Below are 18,478 nucleotides of genomic sequence, written 5' to 3'. Positions count from 1 at the left end.
TACCTTCACGCTGGAGCGGTACCTATTTATCTACTTGCACTTCGTGCTTTTGAACTGCTAGGTGGGCAGGAGCAGGGACCGAGCAACGGGAGATCACCCCGTCACGGGGATTCGAACCGCCAACTTTTTGATCAGCAAGTCCTAGGCTCTGTGGTTTAACCCACAGCGCCACCCACGTCCCCAATGCATATTTAGCACAGGTAACTATATATTTTCTTAATGGGTCGATTAATGTATTGAATTTATTTTTTAATAGATGATATTCTGTTACACCATGCACCTCCAGAAGATGTCCACTGGAATCACCTGCATATTTAAACCTACATCTCAGGCAGAGATCTTTCCCATTCACCTGCTACCTGATCTGTATCAAAAACTCCAGGAGCTGGAGATGCCATAATTGAACCTTGGTCCTTTTGCATGCATGAAGCAGGCGCTCTGCACTCAGCTACAGTCCCTGCCTTAATCCTGATCTGCCTTCTGTCCTCCCATAAGAACACCAGAAGGTCCTGCTGGATGAGGCCAATGGCCCATCTGGCCCAACCTCCTGTTCTTACAGTGGACAACCAGACGCCTGCGGCAAGCCTGCAAGCAGGATCCAAGCACAAGAGCAACCCTCTCCCCTCCTGTGGTGTCCAGCAACTGGCATTCAGAAGCACTGATGTCTCTGACCGTGGAGGCACAACATAGCCATGGGGGCTAGTAGCCATCAATCCCCCTCTCCTCCATGAATTTGTCCAATCCTCTTCCAAAGCAGTTCCAGGCCTTAGCTGTGCACTCCATGAAAAAGCCCCGTTTTTAAGCTGCCCTAAATCTTCCAACATTCAGCTTTGCTGGATGCCTACCCTTGTTTCACGAGAGCACTAGGCGGCTGTCAGCTGGGCACCAGAAGCTCAAAACCTTAATGGACAACAGAAGCACAGCCTGTTGGGAGAAGGGCAGCTTTAATTAAGGTGCCTGAGAGTCATACAGACTAGACAAGAGTCATGAACACAGGAGGAAAAAGCATGCAAGTTATTCAGAACGATGGAGGATCCCTTCAGAGAGGGCAGGGCCCGATCTTCTTCCCACAGGGGCACATGGGCACCCAGCTGTCTGGGGTGCAGAGTCTTTTCACCCAGCCCTGGAAGCAGCTGCTGGTTCATCACAATCCATCCCAAAGTCAGAGCCTCTGCCTTGTTGCTGTCCATCAGCCCCTCTGCCTGAAAAAGGCTTTTCTTCAGACAAGGAAAAGTGGAGGGTGGGGGAGATTCTGGGCTGGCCCAGTGCAGCATGGATGGAGAACAGGGCAATGGTGGGTGCCGGGTGCCCGAGGACGGGCTCAGTGGGTACAAGGATCAAGCGCAATAGAATAACCTCCCAGGGTCCAAGGCCTCTCCGTCAGAGGCACGCAGGTAAGCATGCAGAGACATTAGGGGGCTCCTCCAGCAAATATGAGCTCCAGAGCGGCCTGGATATCCCCCCCAGTGGCCTGGAGGGCTCGGAGGCTCAGCTCGTCGTCGTGGATGCCCATGTCCCGCAACTGCTGCAGCTGCAGCTGCCACTGGCTCTGTAGGCAGAAGAGAGGGAAGGAGCAGAGTTAGCCCAAGTCCCAACATAGTCAAGTGGGATGGCTGGATGGCGGGGGGGGGCAGTGGGAGAGAACCAGAGCCAGGGCTGCAGAAGTTGGCACGGTGCTCTTGGGCAAGTCAGTGGTTGCCAGTTCATTTCCAAGCCCAATTCAAGGTGAATGTTTGAAAGCCCTAAATGACTCAGGCCCCAAATACCTGAGGCCACCTCCTTCCTGACAGGCACTTTTGGGTGGGTGCTGAAATCAGCAAAGGAGGCCCTCTTGGCAGTTCCTCTGCCTGCAGGGATGGGGGACAGGGGGAGAGGGCCTTCTCCGTGGTTTTAAATGTTGTGTTTAATGCTATAACCTGCCCTGGGACCTTAATCAATCAATCAATCAAGATAATTGTCTACCTGACCCACCTCATAAAGCTGCTCAGGGAAAAGGAGGGGGCACATGGAGGCTGCAGAACACTGGGCTTAACTCACAGGAAATCGCCAGGGCAAATCCAGGTCTGCCTGCAATCACCTCAGGCAGCCTCGGGCTTGGCTTCCCTGGCCCTGCTGGGTTGTCATGGAACTAAATGCCCACTTGAATTAGCTCCAAGCAGGGGAGACAGAGTAGGGGAGCGATAAAGAAATTGGGCAAGTTGCTAGCCCTGAGCCTAACCCATCTTGTGTAGGGTGGTGAAAGAGGATGTAATGTCACCAGGTTGATTTATTTATTAATTACATTTCCACCCCACTCTTTCTCCCAAAGGAGCCCTCCTTGTAAAAGTGGCTTGTGGGTGCAGTGCGCTGACCAGGCCACAAAAGCAAGGAAGGCATCAGCCAAGCCGACTGCGCCACTGGGGTGGGCAGGTGCGCCTGAAGGTTACGGACCTGAAGGTTTGGCTGCCCGGAAGCCTGCAAGGCGTGCTGCAAGGCCTGGCTGAAGAGGTCATTGGTGATGGGCGTTCCTGACTGGACGCTGGAGGACATCGGAGACGTGCCTGAAGAATGCCCCTGGAAAAAGGAAGAGGAAGAAGAAGGTACATTTGGTGCATAGAAGGGAATGGGAGCATTTCCCATTATAGGTCTCTTTACAGCAGGGATGGAGAAACTTGTGGCTCTACAGGCGATATTGGACTCCCAGCCCAGCAACCAGGGCCAGCAAAGTCAATGGTCAGGGTGGATGGGAGCTGGAGGCCACCAATAACCCCTGGAGGGCCACAGCTGCCTCATCCCTGTTGCAGGGGGAGCAGAATATTCCCCTCCGAAGCTCCTGTACCACTAAGACACTGCTTTGTGTCTCAGAGGGCACTGTAAGGAGGTGGCCCACAGGACCCAAGCCCCAGGGCTTCTTGTGCCAGGCCCCTCCCACCCCTGGCCTCCAGCAAGTTGTCGATGAGGGGAATGTGGCCCTCAACTGGAGAATAAACCCCTCACCCTTGGCATAGAAGCACATGTGTGTATACAGCATGTGCAGGAAACGGACATGCACCCCAGGTCTTTTTAATACCATAGAATCCTAGAGTTGGAAGGCCCTCCCAAGGTCATCTAGTCCAACCCCCAGGAATGCCTATGGAAGGTGCCCAGCAGCACCCAGTCGCACCCCATGCTGCCCTTTTACCTGGGTCCCGGGGGTCGGAGTGTGGGAGCTGCTCTCAGGGGTACTGGCCAGAGCCAGGGCCGTCGCCAATTCACTCTGGGTGATGGGCCGGGGGCCGGCTGCCCCAGTGTAGCCAAGGGACGCCGGGCGGGAGCCAGAGGTGCTGCTGGAAGGTGTGGTCCTTGTGCTCTGCAAGAGCAAAGAGGAAATGATGCTGCTTACTGCTTGCACAAAAAGGTTTGTTTCAACTGCACAGCTGATTCCCCGACCCAAGCAAGCAGAGACCAGGAGCGGGACCTCCGGGGTCCATTTTTTAAAGAGTGATTCTATTTCTGAACCAGTTGGGAACATTCAGAATCCCCACTAGAGGAATCTCTGCCTGACAGAGACACCTGCTTCCTCTCTAGAAAGGAAATACTGCCGAGTTCCGGGAGATCTTTGGATGACTTCATAGACTGGCTGCATTCGCACATTAGGATAAGCCAGCAAGCACTCAGCGCACTTATGAGAAATTCATGGCGGAGAGGGCTATCGGTGGCTCCGACCCAAGATGGCTGCACTCTGCCTCCACTGTTGGGAGCCGTAAATGGTTCTGAATACCAGTTGCTGGAAGGGGAGAGGCTCTTGTGCTCGGATCCTGCCTGTGGGCTTCCCGCAGAGACATCTGGTGGGCTACAGTGAGGACAGCATGCTTGACTGGGTGGGCCATTGGCCTGATTCTGCAGGGCTATTCTAACATTCATTCTGCTCCTACTTCACTTCTCTCACAATGCAAACAACAGGAGGAATCAGCTTCTAGACTCTTGCTATTTTTGAGTGCAATTCAGTTGCATCCTGGCAAATCCAGTCGATACAGAGCTCATCCCAACTGCCCAGCGTAAGAAAGGCCCTTCTGGATCAGACCTGAAGGCCCACCAAGAAGGCTGTTTTTACCCCAAGCACCTGGTATTCGGTGGTATAGGCTGTGTTTTGAACAAGGCAGCTCAAGAACTTGAGAGTTGGGGGCGTATGTTTTCGCTCTGAGAGATTCCCATTCAGTGCTGAAAAATCTAAGTAGCACTTAATATTTAAAAGGTGCTCCAAAATATAAAAAACAGACAGCTCCCTCCCAAAGCTTACAAGTCATATCAAATTCAACCCCAACGTATTTTTCAAGGCAATGTGTGGTCTTGCTGCATATCCATTAACAGATGACATATTTCAACTTTTTGAACTAAAAGGTAAGGAGAGGGGACATGATCAAGGCATAACATTCGGCACAGTGCAAAAAGTTTTTCTCCCTCTCTCACAATCCTATAACTCAGGACCATCCAATGAAACCGAATTGTGAGCAATTCAAAATGAAACAAAACACTAGGAAGCCCTCCAAGCAGAGTGAAACTACTGAATTTGCTGTAAGAGGTAGGTATTGCTGCTAACGTGAGCAGCTTTTTGAACGATTTAGACACATTCATGGGGGATAAGGCTACCAATGGCTAGTTGCCAGGGCAACTGTGTGCTGAACTCTGGTAACAGAGGCCGTATGCTTCCAAATGTCAGTTGATGGCCACCACAATTGGGTTGAGCCCTCCTGTCCTGCGGGTGGGCTTGTCAGAAGAGACATCTTGTTGGCCCTGTAGTTTCCCACGTGTCAGGAGCTCAGCCTACACTAGAGTAGGACCCTGGCAGAGACACATGCCCTACTGGCATGTTCCCTCTCTCCTGGTTGATCGTTCGGGAGCTTTCTTCAGCCCGAACATCACAGCGACCGATGTCAACAGACACCGGCACACTTAGGGATCCGCAGAGTCTTCACAGTTGTGTAACAGACCTCAGCAACTCAGCATTTTGGCTAATCTACTTTATTTACATATAAACACACACGGAGCACTGCAACATGGCTCCCTCTCTCTCTAGCATCAGACAGTAAAAAAAGAACAAAGGACAATAGTCCCACTTCACGGAACACAGTAACACAAACATCCTGTCTCCGTCACTTCCCACTCTGTGGAGTCAAAACATGCACCGTCATGTGATAGACAAAAATCCCAGGACTGCAATCATGGAGCAGGAATTCTAACAGAACAGGAGGCAGGACTGGATGGTCCTTTGGCCTTGTGTCCTTCACAGGGACACCCAACGCAACTCTCAGGTTTTTTCAACATTACCTGATGGAAATCGTCTTCATCATCAGAGAGACCTTCAAACAGGAAGCCACCTGCCCAAGAAAAGATACCAAAGGGAAGGACAGGGTTCTCCTTAGACTCAGGTACCATTCAATACCAACGGCACAAATTCTGATGTGCGAACTCCCCATTTTAGAATTCCAAAACATCAGAAATGCACTACATTTGATACTACCATAATGGGTCTAACGAAAGGTGGAGATGAATCAGCATACAGGGGGAATGTTCAAAAATTATCTACATGGTGCCTAGAGAATAACTTGCACCTAAATATTAGCAAGACAAAGGAGATGGTGTTGGACTTTCTGAGGAAGAGAGGGGAACTAGCCCCGTTGTATTTCGGGGGGGGGGGGTTGTGTGGAGAGAGTCTCTGCCTTTAAATTCCTGGGGGTTTACCTTAGTGAAGACCTCACTTGGAAAAACAATATAACTCAGGTGGTTAGGAGGGCCCAATAGAGACTCCATTTCCGCAGGGTCTTGTGAAAGAACAATTTTAAGCAACAATTGATGACCTGCTTCTACCGGTCCACAATAGAAAGTGTCCTCTCATATTGTATCACAGTGTGGTGTGTTGGCTTGACAGCCACGGACAAAAAGTCTTTACAGAGGGTGGTGAACACAGCACATGATATCACGGGCTGTCCCCTGAGCCCGCAAGGGATCGATGCCTTAGGAGAACGAGAAAAATTCTCAGGGACGATTCACACCCCAGCCAGAACCTCTTTAATCTTCTACCCTCAGGCAGGAGATACAGAAGTATAGTTAGTCGTACCAACAGGCTAAAAAACAGTTTCTATCCGTGGACTGTTAGGTTGCTGAACAGAAAATAATATAGTGCAACTGACTTTCAGGCTTGGTGTGTTGTGCGACAAGCAAACAGAGTGCAATGAGATTGAGTGTTCGTGGGGCGGGGGGTGAGGCTCGGTTAATTTCATTGTACACAGGATGTACATTGACAATAAAGGTATTATTATTACATTTGCTTCTCAGCCCCTCAGAGATCTGTGCCCCAAGTGAGAGTGCCTCGCTCACCTGGCATGTCCCGGTAGGAGTTGGAAGGCATGCTGCGCGAGGAGGTCTCTCCTGTAGGCAAGGGGGTGCTGCTGGCCACGGAGTGGAGAACCAGGATAATGGCATTCACCAAGGCAGGGTGGGAGGGGATGAGCCTAGAAAGAGTGGCAAGAACAAGTAAGCTGGGGGAGGCCCAACAGCCACAGGACCCTCCAAGGACATCTCCCCCAGCCCCACCAATGGCAGAAACCAGCTCCTACAACAGCCCTGATAGGTAGGCCATCCAGACTTAACAAAAAATTCTAACCAAATAAAGTTGCCTCCTTCCGTAGCAGCCTTTTCCGCTGCCCAACAGCTTGTGATATTAAAAAAATTCTAACATTCTTCCTAAAACATTGCAAGGTTTGTCTTCAGTTCCAGTCCAAGCTCATCAGTTTGAACTCACCAATTCAGAAACAAAACTTTTAAAAAATGGTTCAGTAACTCAGAACTGGTTGAGATGCTTTCACATAGGGAAATAGGTGCCAGCTACAAAAAAATCAGCACCACAAAAATCTTGACTCTTTTTTTCAAGGGAAGGGGCAAAAGATTTGAAGTTTGACAGGAAATCTGTTTTGTCTGTGAAAATCTCTCTCTGGAGTGACTCAGGAGGACACCAGGACTCAGGTCTATGATGTTTAAACAAAAACTTACGTGTCCAACATATTCGGGTCAGCAAAGACAGAGAAAAGATCCTTATCCTGCAAGACACCTGTCAAACAAAGAAATTATTGTATTCAACGAGAAAAATCTGTAACATCCTATCCACCAATAAATATTATTATTATTAAATTTACATACTGTAGAATTTATATACTTCAGAAGAAAACTTACCATATATACTTCAGAAGATTTCAGGGTGGTGCACAGGAATATGTGAGCAGTGTTAGAAACTGAGACAGTGGAACCTTGGGTTGCGAACGTGATCCGTGCGGGAGGCACATTCGCAACCCACAGCGCTATGTCTGTGCATGTGCAGGTCGCAATTTGGCGCTTCTGCACATGCGCAAAGCACGATTTATCACTTCTGCACTGAAACCCGGAAGTAACCCTTTCCGGTACTTCTGGGTTCGGCACGGTGCACAACCTGAAAACGCGTGACCTGAAGCGTCTGTAACCTGAGGTACCACTGTATATGAAAGCTAGGCGCTCAATGGCACAAAGCTGAAAATGAATGAACTGCAGCTAAAATATTATGTTCATTTTTCACGTGGTCTAGTCCTTCCCCTGCCCACCCCTCTAATATTCTTAAGAGAATCTCTTCTCCAGACTTCAGAGAGTAGCAGAAAGTGGGGAGGCAGAAGAAGGTCCTCCTTTCCTTCCACTCTGCAGTTTTAACCTGCAATGCCGTGGTCACAGCTCAGAAACTACTAACGCTAATAAAATTCTCTGTTGCAAAATGCGCCTAGAACAATGGGAGTTTCGAACACCATCTGTGAGCCCTGTCTGAAACTGCAGAGGAAACCCCTGCCTTAAAAAGTGCAAACCTGAAGCCTGTAAGCAAAACAGACCTAAACTGACTTGGCATGAAGCAATCAATCCTATCAGGCAGGAAGCCAAATATGATTGGAAATCTCATTAATTTTGTGTTTTCCTAGGGGTAAGGGTAGTGCAACAACATTTTGCTGCAGCCCCAAGCACATTTACTTGGAAAGAAGTTGCACTGAAACCACAAAGACCTCCTTCTAACTGAAAGTAAGGAAGATTAGAGTACTGAATGATAGAACTGCAGAGTCATCTAGTGCAACTCCCTGCAATGCAGAAATCACAGCTAAAGAATCCGCAGCAGACAGCCATCTAACCTCTGAGGATACAGCAGAAACACTCCAGGATCAAATCAAAAGTCCTCCTATTCCAAAATCCTATTTCCCAAATGGGTGTACCCCACTGGTCCCGGCCCCCCTCCCTGAACTTGTATTCAAGGGTTCCATCTAATCATCACCCCCTCTATTTCCAGTCTACAGAGGGAGAGCCCTGTCACTTACTTTGCCATCACCCACCAAATTGGCACCACTCTTGAACAAGGGGGAAGTCCAAGAAGACTCAGAGGAACCCCAAGATATGCATTAAGCATATTTTGGCAGGGGGGACCCCATAAAAAGCCAGCCCAATGTGGACTGAGTGTGCTCGGTGGACATAACATGCTGACTGACCACCTGGTTTGGGGAGGTGGTCAGAAAACTGGATGATAAAGGGAACTGAAGGCAGTATCCAGACAGACAGACGGAAGGCAGGCTGGCAAGCCTGATTGCAATGCTTCTGGTAACTGCAGTAGGTGGTAGGAGGGGTTTGAAGAAGACGGGTTGACCTCACACAGTTAAATCCTAAGTGTCAAACTTTTGCCAGCTCAGGTATGACAGCCTGAGATAAATGCAGAATGGCAGTGTCTTTGCCTACACACCAAGCCTACCTACCCAAAGCGACCGGGTCGCTGCTGAGGCCAGGGGTAGCGACAATGATCTGATCGAGCGACTCCTTGTTCCCCAGCATCTTGAAGACCTGCGTGGGGGGCACAGAGAAATCAGCAAGGCTGACAGAGAAAGCCATAAGTTGCCTTTGAGAACAGCAGCAGCAATGTATTGACGCGTCCCACTTCCCTGTGAAAGGGGCGCAGTGGGCCCAGGAGGGGCAGTGTCAGCCATGCTCACCGAATCCCTGAAGACAGGACTGCTGTGCAGAGCGGTGTGCAGGACCCGGAACTCCCGGACTGCGGCAGCTTTGTCCACTGGCTCTGGGGGGAAGAGGGCGGGAGCAAGAGATCAGACACTCGGTGGAATCAGTCAGCAAAAGGCGACAGCAGCAGCAGCAGCAGCAGGCATCCATGAGACAAGGGTCAAGCATATTCTGCAATTCCACTGTCTGAGGTGCCAGAAGGGGACATAGAGCAGGGACTTGATGATGCAGGGACATCTTGGCCTTCGTGCACCGGACCAGTGGTTCCCAAAGTGGTTGGTCCCATCCTGGCTTACCTGGCTTCTGTTCTGGCTCTGGCCAGGACTTTCGGAGGACGTGGACTGTGGAGCCGGACTGGATGCCATAGAATTCAAGTGTCTGGTCATCCCGCAGCTTCCGTCCACAGTAGATCAGATCTGAAAGGCAGGCAGTGCAGCATGGAACACGTGAAAAAGCTGGGCTTGTGGGCTGGGGAGGTACCAGCACCATTTTCTGAACCAGAGCTGGACAACATGGTACCCCCCCCTCCAGATGTCTGATTGTTTGTTTCATAAAAATTAATACACTGGTTGATTGTAAAAAGAAAAAACCCTGAAAGCGCTTTGCAAAAAGGTAAACTTAAGATCAAGAAAAATTTACAATTTACAATAATGTTTTAGCAGACACCAAAAGGAATACAATGAAGGTGCCTGCTTGAGATCAATAGGCAGGGAGTTCCAGAGTTTAGGTGCTGCCACACTAAAGGATCAAGTTCTTACAAATGTGGAGTGGGTCTTATGTGGTGCCTGTAATAGGGTGAATTCCACCAATCAAAGCTGTTGAACGGGCACATGGAGGGCAAGGAGATCTCATGGGCACACTGGTCCCTAGTTGCCAAGTGATTTATAGTAACACCTTGGATTTGGCCTCGTTGTTGGAGTCCAATGCCCATCAGCAACAACAACCATGACCAGTGGTCAGGGATGGTGGGAGCTGGCGTTCAACAACGGCTACACCTGCACGAAACAGAGTGGTTAGCCTTGTCTCTGAGAGACCTGGATTCTTCTTCCCTGGAACTCCAGGAACTGTAGCTCTGTGAAAGGAATGGGGTGCAGGTCTCTGATCAACTTTCAGCACCCTGAACAAACTACATTTCCCAGGATTCTTTGGGGGAAGCCATGACACTGCTTTAAATGTGTGGCGCAGGTGTGGCCAGGACATTTCATGACCTTGAGTTCTGATGATGATATGTCAGGCAGTTAAGAACAGCAGCTCACCTGGAAGACACAAGATCTACCCACCGTGGAGGAATGGCAGACGCAAGTGATTGACTACATGGAGATGGCTGAAATGACTGGCAGAATCCGTGATCAGGGAGAAGAACTGATCGAACAGGACTGGAAAAAGTTTAAGGACTATTTACAAAAATACTGCAAAATGTTTGAGTGTTAATATGATGTGAGAAGTGAAGGTAACAGGGTTTGTGTGATCTGGTTAAATGTGAATGAAAAGAAGAATGTTAAAAAGGACAAGGGGTTATGAACAGAACATTATTATGTCATAGTATATAAGATGAGGTATGGGCTAAAACAATGAAAAATTGGGACATAATAATTAGAAGAATATAAAATTAAGCATGGTTTAAATAAGGTTTTGAACTTGCTGAATTTGATTGGAATAAAGAGGAACACAAAAAAGGGGGATGTGAGGAGGTCAAGACAGAGGGGTATGGAACTTTATAAATCTAAGAAAGTGGATTTTTCTTTCTTCTTTTTTCCTATTTTTCTTTTTTTTGCTATATATTTTTGTCTTTCTGTTGTTTCTGTTTTCTATGTGAGCTTCATTTATGGTAATGATACATTTGAAATGATGAATCTTTTGATTTGTAAAACCTTAATAAACATTTATTTTAAAAAAAAATAAGAACAGCAGCTCACCAATGAGTTCTGGATCGGGGACAGATTCCTGCAGCTTCCCTGTGATGAGCTGCTTCAGGTAGGAGATGCTGCAGCCCCCCAAGGGCCACTCGCCCAGCTCCGTTTCTGGCAGGCGCAAAATGGACTTGGGAGCCAGCGGCTGATCTGCCAGCTTGACTGCGATGTAGCACTCAGAGAGAGCCATGGCATCCGATTCCCTGGGAGGACTTGGTCCGGTGAGGCCCCAATCTGAGCTCCAAGAGGAATCTGTAGAAGGAACACAGGGAGCTGTTTTTTACTGAGTCAGACCATGGGCTCATTGAGCTCAGTACTGCCTACACTGCCTGGCAGCAGCTCCCCAGAGTTTCAGGCAGGAGTTTGCCTATCTGGAGATGCCAGGGGTTGACCGTGGGACTTTCTGCATGCAAAGCAGGTCCTCTGCCACTACGCTACAGCCCTTCCACGTAAGGAATGTCTCCTTCGAGGGGCACCACTAACTGTGTTGTAACCTCCCTCCCAACTGCCCTTAGCACTGGTTGGGTGCAAACTGTATCACCTGAGCTGCAAAACTGATTCCATGCCCTCACCTTAGACACCAATTCTCGGCCAGAGGAGCAAGGACAGCAGCTGCAGACCTCACAGCTCACCCAGCTGCAGGGAGGTCAGGCAGGGGTTCAGAATAAGCTCAGGCTTGCAAGAGAGGTTAAAAATAGTTTTTAAAAGGTTTCTCTGGCTACTTTCAAAGCAAGAGGAAGAAAAAGCAAGACGCAGGTCCTCTCTGTGAAGATGACAGAGAAATGCTATTGGGGGACGGAGAGAAAGCAGAACTGCTCAGCAACTTCTTTGCCTCTGTCTTCACCCAAAAGGAAAGTAGTGCCCAACTTGGTCTATGAGACTTAGAAAAGGATGCTGTGATTACTAAGACCCAGCATGAGTTTCTCAAAAACAAGTCATGCCAGAAAAATCTCCCTGCTTTTTTTGGATAGTTACAAGATTGGTGGATCATGGGAATACTGTGGACGTTGTGTATCTTGATTTCAGTAAGTCTTTTAGCAAAGTCCCCCATGATATTTTTGCTAAGAATCTGGTAAAATGTGGGCTGGATGAGGTTACTTTTAGGTGGATTTGTAGCTGGTTGATTGACGGAACCCAAAGAGTGCTCACAAAGGGTTCCTGGAAAAAAGGGACAAATAGGTTATTGCAGAGTTCTGCCTTGGGCCCATTGTTGTTCAACATCTTTATAAACAACGTGGATGAAGAAATTGAGGGATGCTTACCGTATTTTTCGCCCTATAGGACGCACTTTTCCCCCTCCAAAAATGAAGGGGAAATGTGTGTGCGTCCTATGGGGCGAATGCAGGCTTTCGCTGAAGCCTGGAGAGCAAGAGGGGTCGGTGCGCACCGACCCCTCTCGCTCTCCAGGCTTCAGGAAGCTCTCCGCAAGCCTTGGGAGCCCGGCGCGACTTCCCGCCGGGCTCCCAAGGCTTGCGGACAGCAGCCTGCAGCCCGAAACCTGGGGAGCGCAGTGGAGCACAGCAGTGCGCGCCCCGGGCTTCGGGCAGATATCTGCAAGCCGGGGGGGGGATTTTTTTTCTTTATTTCCCCTCCCCCAAAACTAGGTGTGCCCTATGGGCCAGTGCGCCCTATAGGGCGAAAAATATGGTAACTAATTTGCAGGTGAGACCAAACTGGGAGAGGTAGCTAATGCCACAGAAAAAAGAATGACCTTAATAGTTTGGAGAACTGGGCCCAAACTAACAAAATGAATTTAAGTAGGGACAAATGTCAGGTTCAGCACTTAGGCAGGAAGAACCAACTGCACAAGTATCAGGTGGGGGACACTTGGCTTGCCAGTAATGCATGTCAAGTGGATTGAGGGGTCTTAAGAGACCACAAGCTTCACATGAGTCAACTGGAATGGGTGCAAAGGAAGGTAACCAAGATGGTAAAGGATCTGGAAACCAAGCCTTCTGGGGAGCAGTTGAGGGAGTTGGGGCTGTCACATGGAAGAGGGAGCATGCTTATTCTCTCCTGCTCTGTAGGGTAGGACTCAAACCCTACAGAGTTACAAGAAAGGAGATTCCAAATAAGCATCAAGAAGAACTTTCTAACAATAAGGAAGTTCAGGAAGAACTTTCTGAGGGTAAGAGCTGTCTGACTGTGAAATGGACCGTCTCATAAGGTGGTTGGCTTTCCTTCCTTGGAGGTTTCTAAGCAGAGGTTAGATGGTCCTGTATGCTTTAATTGAGATTCCTGCATTGTAGGGGGTTGGATTAGATGACCCCACAGGGTTCCTATCAATCTAAAGTTCTATTATTCTATGCCTCACTACTAGCTACAGTTAGGGGTGTTCAGAAATTAGTGTTTCAGGCAGGGGTCTCTCTCAGCCCTATTGAAATTGCCAGGGATTAAATCTGTGACCATTGGCACACAAAGTATGTGCTCTAGCAATGGGCTACAGCTCTTCCCAAAGGAACCACATAACTGCAAAATAAACCCACTTATTTATTTTTTTCTATTAAAATGTGACCTGGGCGCTGCAGGGAGCGTGTCTTATTATGACCAAGGAGAGACCAGTGCTTTAGTTGCCTAGGCTTGCCACTTGTCTTGTATAATACAGGACTGTCTCCTATTTCAATTTCATTTTAATGCTATGTCCTGTATGGATACAGTTTTGTCCTGTATTTCAGGTCTTCTCTCTCTCTCTCTCTCTCTCTCTCTCTCTCTCTCTGCCAAGTCAGGGATCCTTTCCAAATACATGAGTTTGAAAGGGTATGTGAAATGTCATGTATTTCAGCTCCAGATAGCCAAGCACGGATAGATTTACAAATTCATGTGTATGTGTGTGTGTATTTGCGTGTGGCAAATTCCAGAGGGGCCATACTGTTAGGCTGCAATAGAATTTATGGAATTTACAGCATGCTATGGTTTAAGAGAAAACTACATGAAAATGTTATATAGATGGTATCAAACACTGAGTAACGCGGGTGGTGCTGTACTGGGACGCGGGGGGCGCTGTGCCTAGGACTTGCCGATCGTATGGTCGGCGGTTCGAATCCCCACGGCGGGGTGAGCTCCCGTCTTTCAGTCCCAGCTCCTGCCCACCTAGCAGTTCGAAAGCACCCCTAAGTACAAGTAGATAAATAGGTACTGCTTTATAGCGGGAAGGTAAACGGCGTTTCCGTGTGCTGCGCTGGTGCTGGCTCGCCAGAGCAGCTTCGTCACGCTGGCCACATGACCCAGAAGCGCTGGCCCCCGGCCTCTTAAGTGAGATGGGCGCACAACCCTAGAGTCGGACACGACTGGCCCGTACGGGCAGGGGTACCTTTTTAACACTGAGTAAATAGTCAATAATGTATAAATCAAAATCAAATAAGTGTTGGAAATGCAAAGAGAAAAAGCATATTTATCTTGTAGTAAGGTTAAAGCTTACTGGGAAATGATCTACAATGTATTGAAAAAGATGTTTAAAATAACATTTGTAAAATAACCAGAAGCTTTCCTTTTGAGAATTATAGGGGTAGAACTACCTAAACAGTATAGAAATTTATTCATGTATGTGACTTCAGCGGCAAGAATGTTACTTGCCCCAAAATGGAAAGAAGTCCCGACGAAAGAAAAATGGATACAAAAACTTTTGGAATATGCAGAAATGGTGAAACTTACCAGAAAAATAAGAAATCAAGATAACAAACTTTTTATAAAAGAATAGAAATGGTTTGTTGAATATTTACAAACTGTAAACAGATATGGCCATTGGCAGGATTCGTTATACATCTTTAGGTGCCAGGCAAAAACGTTCCTTTTTAACCAGGCCTTTGGTTGACCTGATCAACAGCCTATACTCTTTTAAAATGTGGCTCTTTTTTGGAGGGGTGTTATTGAGTTATTGTTTTGATTTTATATATTATGATCTTTTCTGTGAACCGCCCTAAGACCTCTGGGTACAGGGCAGTAAATAAATTCAGTCAATCAATCAATCAATCAATAGTAATAATCTGCAGTTTTATAAGAGCATATATTTAAAGTAGATGAATAAAAGAATAAGTTAATTTAGAATATGCAGGAAATGTAAAAAAATAAATTTAAGGAACCACAGAAAGTGGAGGAAGGAAGTCGAGTTTTGCAATGTTAGAATGATTGTAAAGCTACTGAAATGTATATAACTGAAAATCATTTTATATATATATATATATATATATATATATATATATATATATATATGAAAGACGCGGGTGATGCTGTGGGTTAAACCACTGTGCCGCTTGGGCTTGCCGATTGAAAGGTCAGCGGTTCGAATCCCCGCAACGGGGTGAGCTCTCGTTGCTCAGTCTCAGCTCCTGCCAACCTAGCAGTTCGAAAGCACGTCAAAGTGCAAGTAGATAAATAGGTACCGCTCCGGTGGGAAAGTAAACAGCGTTTCCGTGTGCTGCTCTGGTTTTGCCAGAAGTGGCTTAGTCCTGCTGGCCACATGACCCGGAAAAACTGTCTGCGGACAAATGCTGGCTCCCTTGGCCAGTAAAGTGAGATGAGCGCTGCAACCCCAGAGTCGTTTGCGACTGGACTTAACTGTCAGGGGTCCCTTTACCTTTTATGTATATGTATACAGTGGTACCTCTGGTTAAGAACTTAATTCGTTCTGGAGGTGCATTCTTAACCTGAAACTGTTCTTAACCTGAGGTACCACTTTAGCTAATGGGGTCTCCCGCTGCTGCCACCCCGCCGGAGCACAATTTCTGTTCTCATCCTGAAGCAAAGTTCTTAACCCGAGGTACTATTTCTGGGTTAGCGGAGTCTGTAACCTGAACCGTATGTAACCCGAGGTAGCAAGTTAATAACATTAATTTACTTTAATGCATTAATGCTTATTTTCCTATCCTTCAGCTAAAAGCCTGGATGTTCATGTGATGGGATTATTGGGGAAATGGCTGGAATAAAGACCTCACTTCTGTACTTCCAAAATTGTTCTCTGTGTCGTTCGTGACTGGAATTAACTGTCAGGGTCCCTTTAACTTTTATGTACAGTGGTACCTCCAGATGCGAACGGGATCCATTCTGGAGTCCCATTCGCATGTAGAAGACCCGCGTCCACGCGTCACATTTTGACACTTCTGCGCATGACGTCATTTTGAACGTCTGCGCATGCGGCGAAACCCGGAAGCAACGCGCTCCGTTACTTCCGGGTTGCCGCGGAGCGCAACTCAAACGTGCTCATCTTGAAGCACATTCAACCCGAGGTATGACTGTATGTTGTTGTTTAGTCGTTTAGTCGTGTCCGACTCTTCATGAACCCATGGACCAGAGCACGCCAGGCACTCCTGTCTTAAATATAATTGCCTCCACCCTACCCTGTCCCATATTTTGCCAGAACAAAGGCGGCAATCCTACAGTCGCCTCCCCACCCCAGTCCTTGAAGCTCTCACGGAAGAAGAAGAAGAAGAAGAAGAAGAAGAAGAAGAAGAAGAAGAGTTTGGATTTGATATCCCGCTTACAGACTATGAAGGTCAAGAAAAACAGCATCAGAAGGATGATGGTTGTGCTATTGGGGCAGGAAGTTGTGGAGAAGAGAAGAAGAGTTTGGATTTGATATCCCGCTTTATCACTACCCTAAGGAGTCTCAAAGCGGCTCACATTCTCCTTTCCCTTCCTCCCCCAAAACAAACACTCTGTGAGATGAGTGGGGCTGAAAGACCTCAGAGAAGTGTGACTGGCCAAAGGTCACCCAGCAGCTGCATGTGGAGGATTACGAGTCTACCAGATTAAGAGTCTACCGCTCTTAACCACTACACCACACTAGCTCTCAGCTCCTACTTGTGTGCAAGCAGCAGCGGGGACGGGGATCTCTCAGCTCCGAAGGGACACTTCCCTGCCTATCGGAGCTGGAGTGCAAGCAGGAGGGGGCGGGGATCTCTCAGTTAAGCAACGGGAAGCCTCCCTTCCCAGTTGAGGGATCCCCACTCCTTCTGCTTGCATGCAAGTAGGAATGGGATTGGGGCTGCTCCGATGGGAAGGGAGGCATCACGCTTTCCGAGCCTCGCTTCCGCTGCTGCTCTTGGCCTTCCTCTACCTTCTATGCCTGATCCACCGCACACCGCTTCCCCCACCACCACCACCACCACCGAAGAACCAACAACGCAGAGGCTGCCCAGGCTCATGGAGGATGGAGAAAGAAGCCTCAGAGGAAGGGGAACCCTGGTGGTTGAGGTCAAGGCAGCGGCAGCCCCTCTGCCACCACCATCGCTGCAGCATCAATGTCCTGAACATACATTGATTGATTGATTGTGTCCCCAGATTCATTGGAAAAAACCTGTAACCTTAGTCTGAGACTGGTCAATCTTTAAGGACAATGCATGGCAACCTAGGATGATTGAAGTGGCTTCCTTCTTGTTTTGTCTTTACAGGTGGCTAATATGATGCGGGTGGCGCTGTGGGTAAAACCTCAGCTCCTAGGACTTGCCGATCGCATGGTCGGCGGTTCGAATCCCCGCGGTGGGGTGAGCTCCCGTTGTTCGGTCCCAGCGCCTGCCAACCTAGCAGTTCGAAAGCACCCGGGTGCAAGTAGATAAATAGGGACCGCTTACTGGCGGGAAGGTAAACGGCGTTTCCGTGTGCGGCTCTGGCTCGCCAGAGCAGCGATGTCACGCTGGCCACGTGACCCGGAAGTGTCTCCGGGCAGCGCTGGCCCCCGGCCTCTTGAGTGAGATGGGCGCACAACCCCAGAGTCTGTCAAGACTGGCCCATTCGGGCAGGGGTACCTTTACCTTTACTAATATGACTTGGCCTTGGCCACTGCAGCAGGGGGCAGGGTTTTTTTCAGCACGCAAGTAGGAATGCCGCTTCTCGGCCTTTTGGCGAAGATCAAGTGTAGCATCTGTTCTTATCAGTTTAATATCTGATATGTCCTCTATTTGAGGACTATATATTAAATGGATTTTTGGAGCTGGGAGATGGAATAGGGGCTTGCTCCATCCACTCCATGCATCGACCTGGTATTGCAGTACCTCCAGGAAAAAAAAAAAGGAATGCCGCTCTTGGCCCTCTTCCACCTTCCATGCCTGACCGCGCCCCGCTTCCCCACCACCACTAGCACCGAAGAACCAACAACTCGGGCTGCCCAGGCTCATGGAGAAAGCAGACAGGAGCCTCGGAGGAAGGGGAAAGTGGCCCACTGGCAGCCCCTTCCCCGTCTCAGCCTGGCCCACCTCGCAGGGCTGTTGTGCTGCGGATAAACCGGGGAGGGAGAGGCGTTTGGCTGTCCTACTTAAGGCCCTTCGAGAAAAAAGTGGGCCACAAATGCCGTAAAGAACAACAGCAGCAGCGACAACAGAAGCCCATTTTCCTACAAAAATCCCCCCTCCTTGCTCTGCCTACCGGGATGTTTACAGCCGACGGTCTCCTCCAGCCGGAAGCGCTTCCCTGACCCCGCGCGAGGCATGCTGGGGAGCGGAGTCCGCGCGGAGGAAGCGGCCTCGCGTCTCTCGCCTGGGCGGCCGGAGAGGGAAGAGGAGGAGCGACGGTAAGCTCCGCCCCCTCGTGAGTCGATCCGCAAGGTATCC

At 48.8% G+C, this 18,478-nt stretch overlaps 1 protein-coding gene and 1 pseudogene across 2 annotated transcripts; one reads left to right on the top strand and one right to left on the bottom strand.

Moving 5' to 3' along the window:
• Positions 1-927: 927 nt before the first annotated feature.
• On the bottom strand, positions 928-18,429 carry UBL7 (ubiquitin like 7). 2 transcript variants are annotated; one of them, XM_053402708.1, is made up of 11 exons: positions 18,294-18,429; positions 10,944-11,189; positions 9,324-9,443; positions 9,003-9,085; positions 8,769-8,853; positions 7,009-7,066; positions 6,337-6,470; positions 5,287-5,336; positions 3,161-3,328; positions 2,431-2,553; positions 928-1,549 (listed from the first exon to the last, which is right to left on the bottom strand). In XM_053402708.1, the coding sequence occupies exons 1-11, from the start codon at positions 18,355-18,357 to the stop codon at positions 1,412-1,414; spliced, it is 1,269 nt and encodes a 422-aa protein (XP_053258683.1). In that variant the 5' UTR covers positions 18,358-18,429; the 3' UTR covers positions 928-1,411. The 2 variants fall into 2 exon arrangements, with proteins under 2 accessions (XP_053258683.1, XP_053258684.1); XM_053402709.1 differs by lacking the exon at positions 18,294-18,429 and adding an exon at positions 18,125-18,252.
• Positions 17,755-17,955, top strand: LOC128421551 (uncharacterized; annotated as a pseudogene).
• Positions 18,430-18,478: the final 49 nt, after the last annotated feature.

Source organism: Podarcis raffonei, chromosome 9 (genome assembly GCF_027172205.1).
Source record: "Podarcis raffonei isolate rPodRaf1 chromosome 9, rPodRaf1.pri, whole genome shotgun sequence".
Taxonomy (NCBI): domain Eukaryota; kingdom Metazoa; phylum Chordata; class Lepidosauria; order Squamata; family Lacertidae; genus Podarcis; species Podarcis raffonei.
Note: the sequence above shows the minus strand (reverse complement) of the source record. Positions and strands in the feature narration are given on the sequence as shown.

What these genes read in the sequence shown, in the direction of transcription:
- UBL7 (XM_053402708.1), bottom strand. Translation starts at nt 18,357, where the DNA reads ATGCCTCGCGCGGGGTCAGGGAAGCGCTTCCGGCTGGAGGAGACCGTC. An exon ending in AGAGCCAGAACAGAAGCCAG is followed by an intron (nt 9,086 to 9,323) that starts GTAAGCCAGGAT and finishes TCTTCCCCCCAG; the next exon opens with AGCCAGTGGACAAAGCTGCC. An exon ending in CTCCGACCCCCGGGACCCAG is followed by an intron (nt 2,554 to 3,160) that starts GTAAAAGGGCAG and finishes TCCTTTTTCCAG; the next exon opens with GGGCATTCTTCAGGCACGTC.